Here is a 20,055-nt window from a genome sequence, read left to right on the forward strand (position 1 = left end):
TGTGCATGGACACATTCTGTCACAGCTAGAATTGGTGTTGGAAAAGAGCAGTTGAGATAGCACTTCGGCAGGAAGTTATTCAAGGCCCTTGCATTTGTGATTCATACCTTAGAGCATAAACATTTACCCTGCTCTCAAGGTACGCAGTGAAGACGGCGGACCCCCGCACACTTGTCGCTCACTCTCTCTCTGTGTGCTAAACCTCGCAGCGGAAAGACGCGCAGACCAGTTGTGACAATCTCTCTCTCCCTCTCCTGGGGATATTTGACGTGGATGTCGCGCCGGGGGGAAAACTTTCTGCTCCAAATTGGAAGTATCTTGTGATTAAACAGTGTTGCGTCGCCGAAGTCAGAAGAGATCTGATTTTAAACAGAGTTATCGCCTCCAGTCAGTGCCTTTGTGTGTGTGTGTGTCTTGCTCAACCTATCAGTCTCAGCAGACTTCTGGTGTGGTGTTCTACCTCTCTGATTGGCAAAGCGATTTGAAATTCCATTGGGAAAGTCCTGTCTCAGTGATTACATTCAGGACCAATATCTCCATCTGTGACTATACTCTTGTGTGTGTGTGAATGGATCCTTAGAACCTGACTAGATTACTTGCACCTCTTCCTCTCAGTGCACTTTCTAACACCAGGGTACATCAACTGTCTCTGTCTGTGGGAAGTTTAAGGGCAATTATCATCTCCTATCTCCTCCTTTTTTTAACCCTTGGGTGGTGGGTGTTAACTTAGGTCGTAGAGAGTTATAGTTTTGGGGTTTGGCAGTCTGTAGGACACAGTGAACTTTGCTCCGGGATAGTGGGTGTAGAAAGTTAATTAGATCTTGTGAGAAAACTTCATGTGGGTTACTAGGTGGCCCACAGCTCTGCTTTAGATTAGGGTACATAAAGTAAGGAATTTACAAAGTGTGAATACGTACAGTTCGCTCAGTCGAGCTTGATTGCTGGAGGTAAACGATTAAGGTCTAGCTCTCCTCCATGCAAGGGGGTGAGCCACTGGTTCCTTGAGGCTGAAAAACAGGGACCGGTGGAGACCAGGCATTGCTCATGTCTGTACTCCGCATTTATTCCTCGCTGCAGAAGAGCTTCAGTGCCGGGTTTAAGGAGAAGCAGCATGCTACTGCAGACATGAAGAGACTCAATGCAGGTGGGTATCCAAGGGTGATGTTCGTTATTCCAAAGATTTGTTAGTCCGAAAATGAAGTGAGATTTGCTCTTCTGAAACACACAAATTCCCTATTCCTAGATGTTCGTTCATCCAAAAATGGAAAGGGTTCGTTTATCCAGACATTTGTGGCATCATTCTGAGGGTTTGTTATTCCAAAGATTCATTGTTCTGAAGGCTCTTTTATCCAAAAATGAAGGTTCATTGATCCATAAATGAGCAGAAGGCGTGTAACCGTATCTCACTTTCAGATTAACAGACCTTTGGAATAACGAATCTTTGGAATAACAAACTGTATCCAGTATTCAAAGATTGATTATTTTTCTTTTTTGTTAATTCTTCTACCACAAAATAACTTAATCAAGAAAGGAAACATGAATGAGAAATCAAAGAAGTAGATGACAGGAAATAATGGCAAACAGTAAATTCAATAATTCATGTCATTGGATAAATTTGAAAACTAAAAAGATCGTGCCATCAGAGCTGTTGGTTCCCATATATGAATGTAGTGGTCTGTTTTGGATGTAGCACATTCTGTACAAAAGTAACATATGTACAATACTTAAAAGGTATTTACCAAAATGGTTCTATGTAGATGGGAATGGAAGTTAAGTTCTATTTGTGTATATAAGTTTGTGTTTATTTTGAAAGTATATATGTATAGATTGTATAAATGTGCTGTCATTCTTTCTTATCTCAATCAAATGATCAATTAGCTACTGATATAGATAAGTTTAAAAAGATGTCTCAGTTTGAAAATTCCATCCTGAGTTCCATTTAAATAAATGCCTGTATGTAATCTAAGTATGAAACAAACTATTCAGTTTTTTGATCATTTGAAAAGAAGTTAATGCTTTTGTGAACATCTGACTCAAATTTGGAGGAAGGAAGGGTTCGTCTTATGATAGCAACAAGACCATAGAGACAAGGCCAAGTAATCTTTTATTGGCCCCAGATAAAAACTATATGGCAAAAAGAGAAGTTGGCTTTTATCCAAAATCCCCCATTACCACAGCGTGTTCTCACCATTATCACCAATTTAGCTGTATACATTCCTTCAGGGGTGTAGGTGAGTTCAAGTTTTAAAATTGAATGAGTAGAAATTGTCTGTTTCCATCAATATCACAACTTGAAGACTTCTGAGCTGCGCCTCAGCTGTGTTTCAAAATAAAAATGAAACAACAAGAAAAACACCGTGGTGTGAAGTTGTTGTTTATATTTCGCTGAATTTCCTGTATTTTTTCCTACTTAAACCAAGTACGGAGTGTGAATGTCAAGGTGCAAATCATGCCTTGTGGGAGGCCAGCTGATATCAAGCTCAAGCAGGGGTTAAAAATAAATCTTGTCGATGCCATTCAGACCTAAAAGGAGCAGCAGGGAGAACTGAATTAGCCTGTTTTGATGCCTTTGATCACAAGGTTCGGGGCGGGTTATTTATTTCTACCCATATGAAAACAGCCTTGTACTTTCAGAAGAGGGGGCCCCAACCTCCTTGTGCAGGGTAAGAAAATAGGCACTCAGTCAGTCTCATTCATTCCAAAGTTGGACATGGTATTTTAAGTGCATGTACAACTCCCTTAGAATTAAAGCTACAGCTGTTGAGTGAATGGGTGATGTTGTTTATAAAGTCATAGAAGAATATTTTGGTCCAGATTGGTGGGGGGGGGGGGGGGTATGACAGCCACAAGAAATTAGTGTGTTGAGTGGGAGTGAGATAATGCATTGATAAGTCATAGAATTGACCTTTTACATGTGATTTTATTCTGATGAACTCAAAATGTACCTTGAGTCAGTGGTCAAATCTTAGTTTCCACCTTCATGCTTTTTATCTGTGATAACATTACAAAATTTTGATTGATGGGTGTAGTAAGCTCATCTTAGCAGCATCCTGCTTGAGCAAATATTTTTGAAAATATCAGTGAGTGCCAATTTTTATCTTTCCTTCCATATTTACAGAAAACCCTGGCGATATTGACCTTGACCTTATCCAAGGGAGATCCCTGTTGTCCAGTTCTGCAGCCAAGCACAGAATATCAGTCGCGCCGTCCAACCGGAAGCCAAGCAGGAAGGCGCGGACCCCTCAGGTTGGTATTGGCTGGAAAACCGGTCTGTGCTTCTTACCATGTAGGGAGTAAAGAGATGTTTAAGAATTCAGAAATATGTCTGGTGGTATATCATACCACAAGAGTTCTGTCATCAATCTTAAAGATATTTCCTGCTCCATCAAATTAAAACAGAAATGTTAATGATTACACTCACCAATATTACTGGTAGAGTTACTGTAATACTGGTCATTTTTGCACTCGGCTTGGTAAAATAAAAATTGTGTTTTTTAACTTGGCAGAATCAGGACATTTATTAGTGGCACATATGGCATACGGAAATATTTGCCTGTTTTCATTTTCGCGATGGTTTTTGGTTGTGCGAACTGCGCAAAAATTTCCTCACCATGAAAATTTATTCTTTTACAGTAAACTGGGGAAATTGGCAAGCGGTGAAATATTATGGTTTCATGTCTCTGAATTAATTACCTTCATTTTTCTGCCAATGTTGAAAAAGTATGCAATACATCCTCTTCATGGTCACTGGTATTTATTCCTTTAAAAGAACTCAAATCTTGATCCAACATCGTAAGCAGGATAATGCGATATGTTTCCAATAAGGATTTATTTTGGACATGAAAGAAATTTTGGTCATTCGTGAATCTGCATGTTTACCGTGGTATCTACAGGGTTAAGTCATATGTGTTCATGTTGCTTTGAGAAACATATTCATGCATGTTATACCCTAGTAGAACATAAAGTCATAAATTCACTTTTTAATGTCAGTCGGAGGTAAGTTCTAACTTGGTAAGTATGAAGGACTTACCTGTGGGGAAAACGCAGATAATTGGATTTTTTACATGCTTGCATTATGCTGTTATCGTTTGCTAGGTTAAATATTCAGCATGCTACCTGTATGACTTGCATCCCCGTATTTCTTTTTTCTGTTCGCATGGTAATAACTCCACAAATTCAGCTTTGGGTAATGTAGCAAAGAAACCAAAATGACAAAAGTGAAAGAAAGAAAAAAAAAAGGAACCCTCTGCTTAAACATGTATCTATGTGAAAAGTAATGTTATCGTCATTTGTGCAAGTCACAGTATGATATATATATATATGTTATGTTGTATATTGTTATATTGTATGATATATATATATATATATATATATATATATATATATACGTATATGTGTGTAATATATAATGTGTTTTGAAATTGTCTGTGTCTGTGTGTGTTTGAAGCTCCTTGGTGTGTGTGTGTGTGTGTGTGTGTGTATTGTGCTGTGTTGTGAAATCGTGCATATTATATTTTATATACATATCCGATGTACAGTATATGTGTGTAATGTATAATGTGTTTAGAAATTGGTTTTTGTGTTGTGTTGTATTGTTAGAATATATGTATGCTTTTGTGATTACCATTTGTGTTGTGGCATGAAAATGTAGCCATAAGAAAAAACACCAGACAATTAATACACTATTGTGGATATTTGTTTTGAGCAATGTTTATCAACACAATGTATATTTGATAAAATCTGTAAAGAAACAGATTTTTTATCTGTGGTAACATTGGTCAATATGCTGTAACATTGGACTAACATTGGTCTTTTGATGTGTATTACAATGGCACTTCATGTTGAGCAAATGACTGGATATTAAATGCATTTTTCTTTGACACATATTTCCATTCTCTATCTCTCTCTCTCTCCGTCCCCATCCCCCTTTCTCTGTCTGTCCATGTATCTATTTATCTGTTAATCTATCTGCCTGACCATTCATCTAACTATATATCTATCCGTCTGTAGCTATATCTATTTCTATCTGGTTTCTTTTTCCCCTTTTATCACTGCAAGAACATTAATTATTCATCACCACATTTATTTGTTGATATCCACATAAACTGATTTTGATTTGTTATAAACCATTGCCGTGTGTGTTAGGGGGTCATCAACTTTTACTGTAATCACCGACATGAATCATTTTGCTGCTTATCAGGTGGCATTATATAATGTGAGGGTTTTGGTGTATAGTATGCAGGCAGGAAAGACCAGTGAAATCTGTCGGGCAAATGATCCCCAAGGTGTGATGCCATGTAGTCCAACCAGCCATGTGCCTCGTTGGACTTGCTAGATTACTGGAGGGATTCTGTTTTAAATAAGAGGAATCTCCCTGTGGGGCCAAAGTAGTAGTCACCAACGAAGTGTTTGACACATACACCTTCAGAGGTGTTGCCAATTTAGAGCATCGGTGTCACAGGCGAGGGATCAACATGAATTTACACTTGAACCAGGTGTCTGTTTACTGCATGGTGCAAATTAAACAGTCTCAGCATCTATGTATTACCTACTCCTTGTTTACAAAAGAATAATCTCTGAGGTTAAAGGTCAGTGTCTTTTTCAGTTTACAGTTGAAAAAGGAGAAATTTTGAAAGGCCTGCCATTAATGTCAATCAGTAATTCCATGTGGCCCTACGATTTATCACACAGATTATCACTAAAGGAATGAACAAAATATCCCTTTGAATAAGTGTCTGAAATGAAATGATCATTGTATACAATATTTTGACAGCAAGGTTTATAAACTAAAGAAAAAGACCTTTTTTTTAAATTTGAATAACAGTATCTGAAACTGAATGGTCATTGTGTACAAGCTATTTAAAAATTGTGGAATTACCAGAGTACTTTCCATTTTTAATATCATCTCAGAGTCCACAAAACTTTTGATATCTGTAGCAGTGGGTGATTCTAAAATTTCCATCCACATGGTACACAGTGTGTACCTCCTTGTGTTCCATGCAATCTATCTATTACCCATCTTTGCACCTGTCAGTATCAGTATTAAGGATGGCGGCCAAACGAGCCCTGATCCACGCACACCACTAACCACGTTGGGGATCTCTGTGGAGTCACAGCAGGATTTCTATATTAACCCCATTATTCCTTGCTCCTGCCTAAAATGGAAGCTCAGAAGATTTTAATCCTCACATGATGACCAAACCACGGCCCGTTTGTAAAGTAGGATGCGATCGAACACGCTACGGCAGAGCCTCTATTGTATAACTTGTCTTTAGACAGCTATAAATAGATGGAGCCCTTCCATTTGACAGAAATGTCAGTTGTCCTATCTGTATCTCCCGCTCCGTCTCGTGTTCTGTATAACTTGCCATCTCTGTCTCTCTCTATTGGCCTCCAACCTGAAGGATACTAGAGGCATTCTTGAATTCATCATGTCTTTTCTTTTAGATATTCTGTCCTTTTATCAATCTTAGTTTAGTCTCAGAAGTTTTACCCTCTTTTATTATTTGTTTCTCTTCTCATTGTTGCCAAGTTTTGTTGAGTCATATATGCCTTTTCTGTCCTTCCATATGGTCTGATGTCTTCTTGTTCCAATTTATACCACCACCTCACTGTTTTGTATACTGACCCTTTTCATTATGGCTTGGAATGCTTATCACACAAATCTCTTTACCTACAAGTCCACCTGCCTGTCCTTCTGTCCATTTTCATAGTTACTTCCATATTTTGATATCAGTGATGATGATCACAAATAACATAATGATAATGACTACAACTTTAATTATATTAACCATTGATATCAGTATTTTATATTTGTTATTATTGTTGTTGTCACTAGTATTTTATCATTATTAGAGTTATCATCATTATTATCAGCAGCATTATTAATGCAACATTTGCTTTGATAAATCTGGTAATGATGATTATAGCAATAATGTATCTGTCATTATGTTAGACTTTACAATATCTCTTTCAAAACACTAGTTTGGTTTGTTTGTATATTGTTTGTATTTTGGTATTTAAAACACAATTTTTAATGGGAAGCAGTTTGTGTCAATTTGCTTTGTAATGCGCTATTAAATAAAGCTTGCTCAATTTCCAGGCTTGTGCTAGCCTTTTTTTCAGAGACGTTTGCCAATGAAACTTAACAAGCCTGATCAACAAACAGCTTTAGTCTACTGATGAGCAGAATTGTAAACAGCTCAAGTGAATTTAAAGTGTGAGAATGGCATGATAGCTATCAGTAATCCATACATATACAGATTAAATCTATAGTTATATATATTGCAAACTTATCTATATGTTCATCTACCTGCCAGCCAGCTAGATGTTTGTACATTTGCTTATCCCACTCTTAACCTCTTAAATGTAGTCCTATATCTCTGTATAGCCCATCACCTTGTCTGTCATAAGGCTAGTGTTTTCTCCCAGCTTTATTGGCCCCTTATGTCCCCACACTGTTGCCACATGTCCCATTAGCATGTATCCTTGGCTAGTATCAGTCCTATATTTGTGCCAAAGCACAATAGGCTTACTTCTGATGAGTGAGAAGTGTATCATAGGCCACATCATTTGAGTGGCAGGAGATAAAGTTTTTTTTTTTTTTTTTTAAAGCATGTGGTATGTTCTTAAATGTGACTAAGTCCTGTGTGGCTTAAAATGGCACACAGTCTCATACATCCAGAAGAATGTGACTATGAGTCCTTCTATATTCACAGTAATGAGTTTAAAACTTGTAATATATCACTGCGATTGTGATCTAGAGTCCATAAAAACCTGAGTAAACGATCCTGTATGTATTTTTAATAATGTGAATGGAGTTCTATTATCCATAAGAATGTTAGAAACAGGCCTTACATTTTGAAGATTTTTACCGAAGAAATGCATTCATTCTGAACACTTTTGAAAAGAAGAAGAAGAAGAAGACAGATGCACACATTCTGAAGTCGCAGGAGTAAGGATCACAACTTGGAGAAGAACACTCACAATCAGAGAAACACATATTCCACCCAAAGCCACACCTTATACACACATTTACCCATGCACATACATGTAGACATGCACAATCTCCCTCTCTCTCTTTCTCCACCTCCATCTCTCTCATTCTTTTTAATTCTTCTTATTTTCTGTGTCAAATATGATCTGTCTAACGAATTGCTCAAGTTTTAATGACAGCATTGTGTGCACAGTCACCAAATTGAAGTTGCTAACAGTTTTTTTTTTTCTTCCCTATTCATTCTCTCTTTGCAGAGGAGGTCCAGCAGCCGACTAGATGATGGTCCCACCCCCATTGAGGAAGAGCCCACTTCCCCCACAAAGAGCCCCACCCCACTCATCCTAGACAGTGAGTTACCTTTCCCAGGGGTGACTTCCCCCTCCAATGTCTCAGTCACAAATGGCTCACACAAACCACTCAAGTCCCGGGCTTCCTTAGGCCTAGGCCCAATGGTACTACCCCCTATTCCCCCTGCCAATGGGGTTAAAGGTAAGCGGGGTAGCAAGACGGAAGACCAGGCCCCGGTGGCTGCTGGTCCACCCTCACCAATATCACCCCAAAATGGTACAAAGCCACACTCCCCAACTGTCCCTGAAGATATATTCCTTACCCCAGTTTGTCTCGATGATGAGAACATGAGCGATGCAGTCCACAAGAATGGTGAGAATAAGTTAGACGAGAGCATGATAGACATATTTGGGGATATGGATGACTCGACAGATTTTAAATCACCTGAAAAAGCAGAAGATAAAACTGTAGACATAGAGAAAGTTGGTGAGGAAGAAACAAACAATGTCAATATGGAAAGTACTAGAAAGGAGGAGGAGGAGGAATTTAATAGGAGGGAGGGAGAAAGGAATCCATTATTTGAAGAGATAGAGGTGGAAAGTTTGGGACCGGTGGCAGATTCGGGAGTGGATGGAGATAATGGTGGGATGGGGGGTGGCATCGTGGAGTTGGATCTCACGGTGGACCTTCCAGATCCCACAGTTCTAGGGACAAACATCTTTGGGGTGGAAACCATCCCGGAGGAAGAGGAGGAGGTTGCCGGGGGAGTCGAGGGGGTAACCGAGATGAGTGACGACTTTGAGGATGACGACTCGATGGAGGATGCAGGGCTAGATGATAGCAGACTCCAAGAGGTGGTAGATGAGGATGGAGGGTTGGGAGGGGATAGGGTGGAGGTAGTTAGCAAGGATATGGAGCTAAAGGATGAGGTGATTAAAGATAATGTGCAGGCTGAGAAGGAGGAAGAGGTGAAACTTAGATTTCTTATTGAGGAAGAAAAGAACACAGCAGACATTGCAGTTGTGTCAAAAATGAGTGATGATATCACAAAAGTGTCAAAGCCTAGTGCTGATGTGGAATTCCATGGCAACAGCAGCATTGATGGCATTACCAGTGAAGTTGATATCGATAAATGTGACGATGATGTTGATGGTAGTAATTATCCAGGAACCAGTGGAACACTACCAACTTTGGAAGCACAAAAGACTGTTGAACCAGTGTCCGTCAAAGGTAAAAACCTCGGTCTGTTACGCCGACAGCTCTGAGCAGAAAGTAGCTGTGTTGTCATCCCTTGTCCACCTGTGTGTTTCCTCTTGTAGCTCTGTGCCAGAACACCATGATGTCTTTACTTCACTCATCAAATGACATGCATGACACGCCAATCTTCATAGGATTCATCAAACCCCTAAAGCTGAAAAGAAAGCACAAGGCTGACATTTAGCTAATAAATGCCGTCTAATTCTGCTAGATCTAATAAGTCCACCTCTTCTTTCAAATGGAAAGATTACCTCCAAAAGAGTTTTGAACCCCTATGAGAGAGCTAACATCTGTGGAAACATAACATTGCAAACTACAAAGAATACTGCTTCTGTTGCAGAAAATATATTAATTTTATTACAGTGAAAAAGAAGAGACTGAGTTACCTATTATTAGAGAGCCAAATATCTTCAAAGATAAGAGAGCAAATATTAAGAGAACATTATACATGGCTAAATGCCATCAAAGGATGCCCATTGATGAAAATATAAGACTTTTCATGTATAAAGAATACCTCAGTACCTTGAGACCTGCAGCAAAGTATGAAATGCTTTTCATCCATCCATAATGTATAAACAAAAATAGAGCTTTCCTATGAAAAGATACTTAGTTCCATCTCATCTCTCTTTGGTTTTTTTTCTCTCACTCTCTGTATGAATGATCAGCTTTTCCCATTTTCTTGCATGCAGAAAGCTGTAATTAGATTTCCAGTCTCTTTATCCCTGCAGTCATTCGTGCATGCAAAAATTAGTTTACATTTGTAATTTGTGCAAAGATCATTAAGATGAAGGCTTTGTCCTGTCCCCTAGTAATATGTTATCAGGTGTTTTGATCAGTATTTCATCTAGCTATGCTGTGCTTGTGTCGCTCTGTCTGTCAATTGTTACACTTAGTGTTTAGTAGTTTTAATTGATGTCACACCTCCGCCTCCACCCCCACCCCCTACACACACACACTGTTTCTAGAGCAGTCATCTCTATAGGTGCAAATTTATATCTGATGATTCAGAGGAATATGAAGAGACAGGAACAAAGTGTTCTGTCCTTTGTCGGGGTCAGTTGGTCAAGAATGACAGGTTTTCCCAGGAAAGACATTTGACCATGATGACCGGAAGACCCTAATGTGAGTCAGAAATAGAAAAAACTAGAACAAACTAAGTTTGGACTTATTCGTAAGAATTGTAATCACACTGTCAAAAACATTTATAGAATTTATGAGTGTAGGTTATACAGCTGACCTTCTTCAGGCGACCTTGTGCAAGTCAGAGCTATATTAAATTCCTGACTGCCCTCTGAATCAGTATTTGGCTTGTATGAAACTCAAGAGTCGTGACTGTGTGTCAGAGTCGTTACTTTGGTCCCACCCAACAGATCAAGCACATCATTAGAAACCCCTTTATCATGCTTTACTGAAATCCTTTTCTTATGCACAGCTATAGTCTTAGCACAATCTTTGTGTCCCATGGCGACAATGTTATCATGCAAGAGACAATATTTCTCGTCAGCTATCACTTGTCTACTCCTGTAAATAAGTTCTAGTTTAATCTCATGCTATGCTGCTACCCACTTGCTCCTATTTGCCTTACAAAAGAGACAGCCACACTGTGCTCCCATGTATTCCATTTGACGTTACCCAAATCAACCAAACTCTTACTGCTGTCCCAACTCTTCCCCCACCAACTCACTTTGGATCACCAATCTGGCAAAATATGCCCCATATTCACCCCGCTTCGAGCCTCTGCAGTAATCATGCTTTCGTAGAGAATATAAGCCCTCTGCAAGATTTCCGGTTTCATGCTGTAATTCTGGGGAGTTTTCCAGGAGTTCAAGGAGCCTGATCCCCATAGGATAGACTGAGAGAAGTCATGCTGGTTGATGACTGATATTGGATGGGACTAACAGACTCATGGCCTTGCTCTGGATTTGTAGAAATTGGCAACCAACACCCAAGTTGTCCTCTCTGAAAATAACTGACAATACATAATACATGGACAAAGAGGTGGAAAAAGGATTTCAATTTCTAGAAAGTTGACAAATGGAACTGTTTAGTCGTTGACCTAGAAATAAAATTGTTGCTGTAACTGAGTGGGATGAATGATAAAATAAAGTAGACAGTACCTCTTGATGAGAGAAAATTTTGCCGATTAATGCAAGCTATATCATCAGTTTTGTGCCCCAAAAATCTAGTTTTCACTTTCTTAGGTAAGGGTGTGTTCGAATTCAACCTGTCCTGTGCATCAAAAGTGGTCTCAGGTCCCAAATCAGAAAGAGAAATGCTTCTTCCCTTTCTTGGCTAATTTGAACTCATTTTGAAATGCCATATTCAGAGTTTACAGAAAGAGGTGATAAGACATGTTGATGAGAATGTTTTGTAGTAGCAGGTCATGTGATTTTGAATTTGAGGGAGGATGAGATTTTCTCTGTGCTACCTATAGTAGATTTCAAGGCAGACATTTGTGAAAATGCTAAAGCTGGTTGTCACGTTTTTGCGCTGTATTCCAAGTGTACTATACATAGTGCTGAGTGGACATGGATGAAAGGAATATACCTCAAAATATTTGATATGTTCGTCGATGCCCAGTCAATCCATTTGTGAATATAACATAAGCAGACAGATGGGATAGGCAAGAAGTTTGGAGATTGTATAATGTTGAATAGGCCTAATCAGGTAAGTATGGATATTACGATAGCATGCCTTTCAATATATCCAAAACCGTCTCTCTTTCACTCATTTTCTGCAGTGAGATTGTTTGGTATTGCTGTACAGTAGTGCATGACGAAATCCCGACTTTGAATTACTGCATGAAAAGCTAAGTTGTAAAATGTCTGTTTTCATGGTGTATATGTTTTGAAATATATACGAAGTAGTTTTATGAATGTTGTTCAGTCCTGCCAGTGTTCAAGTTCCTCCATTATCGAGATGGAAACCTTAGCACTAAATTGCATGCCAGCTGTATCGGTGGATTCACATATTTGTGCCGTTGCTCTGTCGCATTATCCTTTTTACCCTTTGAGAACATTCAAATATCATCAAAATCATGCTCTAACATTGCCCATAAATGGACACAAGTTTTCAATTTCACCTTCTCCCAATGCAAAGAATTAGATTTATATAATCACATCAGTATATATATCGTGCTGTCCATCCTTTTGTGTATTTCACTTTTCATGAAAACAAGAGTCTGTCAACACACAAAAAAAAAACCCACAAAAGCAGCCCTTTTGAATATTTTTGGAAACCATAAATCTGAGGTGTCTGTGTGTCACTATGCATTTTTGATTCGCAAAAATGAAAAAAAAAGGAAATATATGCTCATTGATGATTTAACATGCAAGATTATTAAAGTGTCATGTCGCTAGAGGATTTAGCTATGTTTTGGGTTAAAAGTCTGAACTTGTTAGGTTGTAGATCATGTCATGGATGATTGATACAGAGTAAGTTTGATGATTGATACAGAGTAAGTTTAGAAGGGAGAGGAGCACCGTCTGTATTGCTTCAGCATTCAATTCCAAAGGTGTTTGTTGAATATGAAGTAAAAAAAAACATAACCGGTAGGATTTTGCCCCCATGACAGTTTAGCAGTTCACACCAAAATGATATCTCCTCTGCCATCCTGGGTAGGCAGGGGCTTTTATAGGAGACAGGAGGCTGGGTGATTCCCGTATGAGAGGGGAGATAGAGAAACTCCATTGTTTTTCTCCTCTGTAAGGTGTAAAAGGGAACAGACTCATTCCTATCATATCACTCATCAAGACAACGTGTTTAGGTGGCAGAATGTTCAAAGGAGGAGATTTCTTTCTTCTTCTCTCGCCCCCCCCCCCCCCCCAATAAAAGGAAGGGAAAAAAACTCTGTTCTTATCTGTCATTAGTCATTGTGATTTTGAATATTCTTGCCTTTTCACTGAGAATTTTATAGGAGGTTTATCCAAATATATCAAACTGCATGGTAAACTCCTCTATGTAGACTCATTCACCTTTGTATTACTGACATCATGCTGGCTTTCCTTTGTAAACTGTCTGGGGATATTGCAACTGATTGACAATAAAAACACCTTGACAGAAGAATTTCATGAATTTGAATGTCTGGGGTATATTTTGATACTTCAGTGTGCTCACAATATTAAATAACCTGTGAGCCACATTTACTTGTAAGTACGATTAGTATATGAATACTTGTAAATCACTAGGTAGACTACTAGATTCTGAAATATCAGAATGATCAGAGATTGCATTCCTTGACCCTGAACTCTTGGGGGCATTTCATGAAGCATTTTGTCCAACAACTTTGTCAGACAGAATTGCTCTCAGCCAATCAGATGCAAGGATTTCAGTTACTTTTAACAGTTTGTCAGATGAAATATCTGACAAAATGCTTCATGAAATGCCCCCTGGTTTCACGTATAGTGACTCCTTGGATTGGTAAGATACATTTGTATTCAGGGTAGGAGCTTTGTCCATCTATTATGGGAAACATCCACCTTGCACCCAATGCATCTTCAAGGGTCACATTATATCAAAGGTACTAATGTGGCCAGTGGTTTCAGCAAGAGAGTCATGTGTGATTACGTAACATGTGAGATGTCAAACTTCATTCTGCCTCTCATCTCCTTGCTTAGTGTCATTCTGAAACAAAACATCAGTCCTTTTTCACCCAGATATTCATTCTTTTTGTCTCCACAACGTAACATCTGTTCTGCTGTACTTCATTATAAGTACTCTTTTGCTGACAATCTCCTTGCATTGTAGATCTATATTTATCTATGCATTAAGTGTGTGTTGCAGGAAACAGAGGCTGAACAAACGTTCCAGACCGGACAGGTGTATTTTCTAACACAATAATGCAAGCCACACTCGGCCACAGCTTGACCCATCAGGCTGCCATTACTGTCCATTGGGACTTGAGTGACCAGTCCTGGGGATACAAGGGAAATTCAATTAGACATAGAGGCAGACGATCATAACCTGTGGGTAGTTTTCACTTTGGGCTGGGTGCACTCACACAGTCACACTGACCTCAGTGGGTGGGCTCATGAAAACAAAAAACAAAAATACAACAACAGTAGTTTGTGTTTGTAACTGTCACAGTTATATTGATGAGCACAGAGCATGCATAACTTACATCACTTAGTGCATGACAGCGGTTTCATCAGTCACCGCGTCTAATGGATATCTTTTTCCCTGTTTCCAATTTTTCCCGTGCCAGATGGTGACGAAAAGACCGACACCTCCAAAGAGGTGCAGGAGGCAGAAGTTCCTGTTGTCTTCATCGACACATCTCTTCCGGAGCAGCAGGAGAAGTCTCTGGCTGATGACACTCCAGCCTCACCAGGGTCAAAGAAGGAGGAGGGACAGGTGGAGGTGGAGGAGGAGGAAAGAGAACAGCAAATGATGAGGTTACCAGAGCCCAAGGAAGTCATCATCATCATGAAGGATGCGGGGACCAAGAAAGAGCCAGAGAAGGAGGAGGAGAAGGAGAAGGAGGAGGTGAAGGAAGAGGAGGAGAGCACTCCTGAACCTCAACCCGTGGAGACCGACGCTCCTCAGGAAAGTTCTACCAGGGAGGACGACGAGAAGGAGAATGTTGAGATGGAGAAGGAGGACGAAGAGATCATGACAAGAGAGCCAACCAAGGAGGAGATCGTGGAGGAGCGAAGATTGAGTGTTGCCGCCAGCAAAGCCCTCTTTGAAGCCAGGATTCCCGAACCGGACCCCGTCAAGACCAACAACAGGGTGAAGGTAAACGGGTTCTCCCACAGGGCCAACAACATCAGGCCAGTCGGCGAGGAGCAGACGCCGGCAGCTGAAACCAAGGCAGAAGCAGATACCAAGGTGACAGAGAAGGAGAAGGCGGAGGAGGAGAAGGAGGAGAAGATTGCGCCCGTCATCGAGATGGACAAGGAGGAGGAGGAAGAAAAGAATGAAGAGGAAGAAAAGCTTGTCAGCCTCAAGGACAGAATCTCAAGGTAAGTTAGAAAGAAAATGGTCCGAGTATCCATATACTCGTGTGACATCTCAGTTCCTGACAGCAGGTAGTGGCTGAAGCTTCCTTGGGGGCAAAATGAAATTGGCTCCTAGCAACATGAGGGAGAAGTGAATGGGACTCACTCCCCCATGGCTGTTTGGGCAGTCAGCAGCAATGATATCAATCTAAAGGATACGTGTGAGATGTACAAGTCACATTGGATGTTTCAAAACAAGTTTGCTGACCCAGCAGAGCAAAGAGCCTTACTAGACTGTTTGCTGTTTTTGTCCTCTTCCGAGAAACCTTTAACTTTTGGATTTGTAAAGTGATTGTGTGAAGGGAATGTTTGTAGTTGTTTACAGAAGCACATGAGTTAAGTGTTAGCATGTTGAATGATAAGTTTGTTCATACGCCAATCAGTGTTGACATTTTAATAGGAAGGAAAAACATATTGATAACAAAATACTATTTTACTGTACAATTTACACTTGACGCACAATTTTCATGGTACTTTCTCAGTCAAGGCAGAGACCCATATAAGTATAATACACAGGAAAAAAAAAATCAGAGTCTTAAATCATATTCTAGATTATTACTTTCCTTTCAGTAAGTAGCCCAATTAAGTATATTAAAGGCACACAAAGCTCTTTTTATGTACTTGTGGTAATATGGAATGGAATCCAAGCAGACCAGGACTTGTCAGCTATTTTGATATCTGATAATTTTGTTCTAAGATGCACATTTGTGGTATCACTTTCCAGTGATTTATCGCAAAGCCCAGAACAGTGAAAGACTCCTTCCTGCCATTAACTTACAGGATTTGTTCATTAAGACTCAGTCGTGAGTACTGTACCAGTATAGGTGGAAATATTTTTGTTTTATGGTTCCAGCAACACTGACAGAGTTGCCTCTAAGAAAATTGATTCTTCGCTGTAAGAAAGGCAGCAAAAAAAAAAAATCTTGTTTCCTTCACCCCTGCCCAAATTAGTGCCACTAATGGTTCATTTCCCTGAACTCCATTTACCAAATTGCCAGAGTGTTATGGCAAGAAGTGCTAAATAAAAGAGAAAAAAAAATTGAAAATGCAATCAGCAACCTGTAATAAATCTTCCACCCCTTCCTCCAAGCTTAACATCACATGCATGTACATTATTTGATATTCGTTTAATGACTGCTGTAGAAAAAAAATTCAGAATTAAAAAATATATATATCATGTAATGCTAATGATGTAAGATTACAATCCATTATTGTAATATGATATGATAATGAGAGTCCATATCATCAGGGAAAGTAAATACTATTATCTTACTATGACTTTCCGTTGCATTTTAAACTATAAGGTGGTACAATTCTTTTGCTAACTCTGTGGATTTTGTATGATTGTTTCAAAGGTACCAGAGTCTAGCCAGTAAGACAAAGGGAATCACATCACATGTGCCAACTCGGACGAGCCCCAGCAAGCAGAGGCCGGCTTCGACCAGCAACATCGAGAACAAGGACCGCAAGTTTGGGCCCAAGGTGACCAAAGACGACATTTCAGCCAATGAATCGTTAGAAATGTTAGACCAGCCCAAAACCAGAGGTACAGGTGTGATCTTATTTTGTCTTCTGCACTGGCATCGTGGTCTTACACCTGCAAGCTAGCATGTGATATGGGTTTGGTTTGGCCATAAATTCCTGGGCATGACAATTAAAAGGACAAATCTGGACCAGAACAATAAAGAAACAACTTTGATTTCAAAAACAAGGCGAACAATTTACAAGCACAACAGTTAAAATCTTATTAAACTCAGATAGAAAATTAGAAAGTTAAAATTGTGAAATATTAAAGATTAGCTAGATTTTGCAAAACAGTTCTTGAAAGGTGATATGAATATGCAAATGAATGAGCTGATGATGTCATCACCTCACAGTTTTCCACAGATTTTGAAAAAAAAAGTGATGAAAATCCATTTTTTCTGCTATAAAAGGTGCAAAACATAATCCTATCCTTGGCTGAATGACTTCAAAATAATGATCAGTCAGCTTTATTAGGGTTTTATACTGGGTCATAGTTGCATGTGAGCATAAAACTGGAAATTTCAAGACTTTGTGTACAAATTATATAGCAAGTTTTGAAGAAGTGACATTATCAACTCACTCATTTGCATCTTCATATTGACTGTTCAAGAACTATTTTCTTAAAATAAGCAAAATTTCACCATTTCATTACTTCACTAATATTCTTCAGATTTGTTTGTATTTTTGATGTTGTGCTTAAAAAAGAACAAAAAAAACGACTTTGCTCCTCCTTTCAGACTACGTTTTAATTGGTCCTGCATTGTCCATTAACTATGATAATCAAACACACATAATGGAGGACGATTAGCAAAGTCAGAAACCAGTGCATGGATTTGTCAGGTTAATGAATACGCTTTTGACATTTTTTTTTTTACATTTCACACCTCTTTGCCAATAAGGATATAAAAATTTGTTCATGACATAGGGACCGAATTTATTGTAAATGACAGGTTTAGTTCCACATGACTTGAAGAAAAATTATAGTGGTTGAAAGGTTAGATGTAATCATGATTTGATTTGTTGCATGGGACATGTTCTTTAGCTTTAATTAGGTGTGGTTCTCTCCTTTCTATCCTTTTGTTCCAGTCTTCTTTTCTCTTCCTTGTCTGCACACAATCCTATGTTCTCTAACAATAGATTTCCACCTGTGCATGTTGTACATTTCTTGGCTAATCAAAGACTTTTTTTTTTCCATAGAATGCCTTCATGGGTGACTCACGCCCTCCTTGAATCTTTGCTAGACAGCGGTCTTAGATTGAGAGATTGCGAAGTCTTGTTCGATACGGCATCTTGTAGCAGTGCGAAGGATGTCGTGACACATTATGCTCCAGTACCTTTGCATTGCCCTAGAGCACTGGGGAGACGTAATCACAATGCAGTGAAGGAAAGGGGGGGGGGGGGGGGGGGGGGGGGGGGGACGTCAAGCGTTTTATCCAGCTGTTTGTGTCCTGAACTTCTGCCCCCATGAATAACTCATTGTGGGAATGTTGGTGCCACTGTGAATACTTAAATGGAGGTGGTGAGATCTGTTGATCGTATGGCATGACAGTGAGGCTTTTATTACCCTTTGGATGATACAATAACCACAAGTGAACTCTCCAAATTTTCACCCCCTTCCCGACCCCCCCCCCCCTTCCCAAAAGTTAACATTGATTATATGGTACTCTACTTCCATTGCTGTGAATTTATACTGTATTTCTCTGCTTTAAAATTTAGAGATTTTAAGGTGCAAAATCCTTGCACTGTAAATATACTATGTTTACAGACTGTAAAGACTATCAAATTAAAGCTTTCCTAGAATTTTTGTCAAAACTTCAAAATTGCATTTTCAGGCAGCACTTTTCAAAGTAAAAGATAGTGTATGAACAATGCCATGCTATGAATGCAAAGAAGATATCTTTGATCCGTTAAATCCCATGATACAGGAAATTCTGTTCTTTGCCAAAACGAACCACCCAGAATAGATTTGGGAAATGGCACCAAAAAGTATCATGCTGTGAAAGAGGCTATTTTATTTTCGATCTCTTTGGACTCCCCTTGCAACACAATGCCATGCACACAGAGGTTTGAAGGTCTCTGAAGATGTAGCAGCTGGGGGGAATTACAAATTCAATTCCTTGCACAAGGGCATTAAAAAAAAAACACACTAAGAACTATTTCTGATTGACTGATAAGTTGAAGGGCAAGATCACCCAAAATATATGTGTAGATTGGGTGAATGCAGCAATATTAGTAGATCACATTGGTGAAAGTTTGAGGAAAATTGGACAATCCATTCAAAAGTTTGAATTTTTCAAATTTTTGTGAAGCCATTGGCAGATGAAAATACTACTACAGTTTGTGATGTCATATACAAAGAATGATATTAAAGAAATATAAAGAAAATTCAACATTCTCACTTTTCCAGCAGAGTAAAAGAGCACTTGACTTGCCTCATTCATAAAGCAGGAGGAATGATAATGCCCTTAATCGATGTCAGTAACAAGTCGAGGGAATGTGTACTTTTGTAAAGAATGGAATTTTATGGAAGTCTCTGTATATTTTATGAATATCATTCTTCATATGTGACATCACAAACTGTAGTTGTCTTTTCATCCAGCGATGGTGATGCTGAAACTTTAAAAATTCATAACTTTTGAACAGATTGTCCAATATTCATCAAACTTTCACTGATGTGTTCTGCTGATAATGCTGCATTCATCTGATTAACACATATTTTGGGTAAACCTGTCCTTTAAAGCTCAAATTAGGTCTTTTTGTTTTATTTTGTTTTATGACACATATTTTTGCATCTTTCTGCATCTTGTACTAATGAACATTACTTCCTATGATGCAAAGTTGAGAACATGGAATCAAATTGGTAATTTTGATCATTTTTTCTCTCTCTCCTATGACATTTCCTTTGCTTACTTCACTGGTTGTTTTTTTTTCTTCTTCTCTTTTTTTTTTTTGGGGGGGGGTGGTGGTGGTGGTGGTGGTTTCATAGATTAT

The 20,055-nt window shown here is 39.0% G+C and overlaps 1 protein-coding gene across 2 annotated transcripts in view; it reads left to right on the top strand.

The window, feature by feature from the left end:
* LOC139733041 (uncharacterized) overlaps window positions 1–20,055 on the top strand; it is a 55,539-nt gene that overhangs the window by 31,631 nt on the left and 3,853 nt on the right. The window contains exons 7-11 of one of the 2 annotated variants that reach the window (XM_071643886.1): window positions 1,078–1,144; window positions 3,119–3,246; window positions 8,251–8,344; window positions 14,745–15,504; window positions 16,896–17,022. In XM_071643886.1, coding sequence (XP_071499987.1) covers window positions 1,078–1,144; window positions 3,119–3,246; window positions 8,251–8,344; window positions 14,745–15,504; window positions 16,896–17,022 — 1,176 coding nt within the window. Of the gene's footprint in view, window positions 1–1,077; window positions 1,145–3,118; window positions 3,247–8,250; window positions 8,345–8,747; window positions 9,515–14,744; window positions 15,505–16,895; window positions 17,023–20,055 lie in introns of those variants that run through there. The other variant, XM_071643885.1, reaches the window with a different exon arrangement.

This window comes from Diadema antillarum, unplaced genomic scaffold (assembly GCF_040938485.1).
Source record: "Diadema antillarum isolate AM-2024a unplaced genomic scaffold, OU_Dant_1.0 seq00000460_RagTag, whole genome shotgun sequence".
Lineage (NCBI taxonomy): Eukaryota > Metazoa > Echinodermata > Echinoidea > Diadematoida > Diadematidae > Diadema > Diadema antillarum.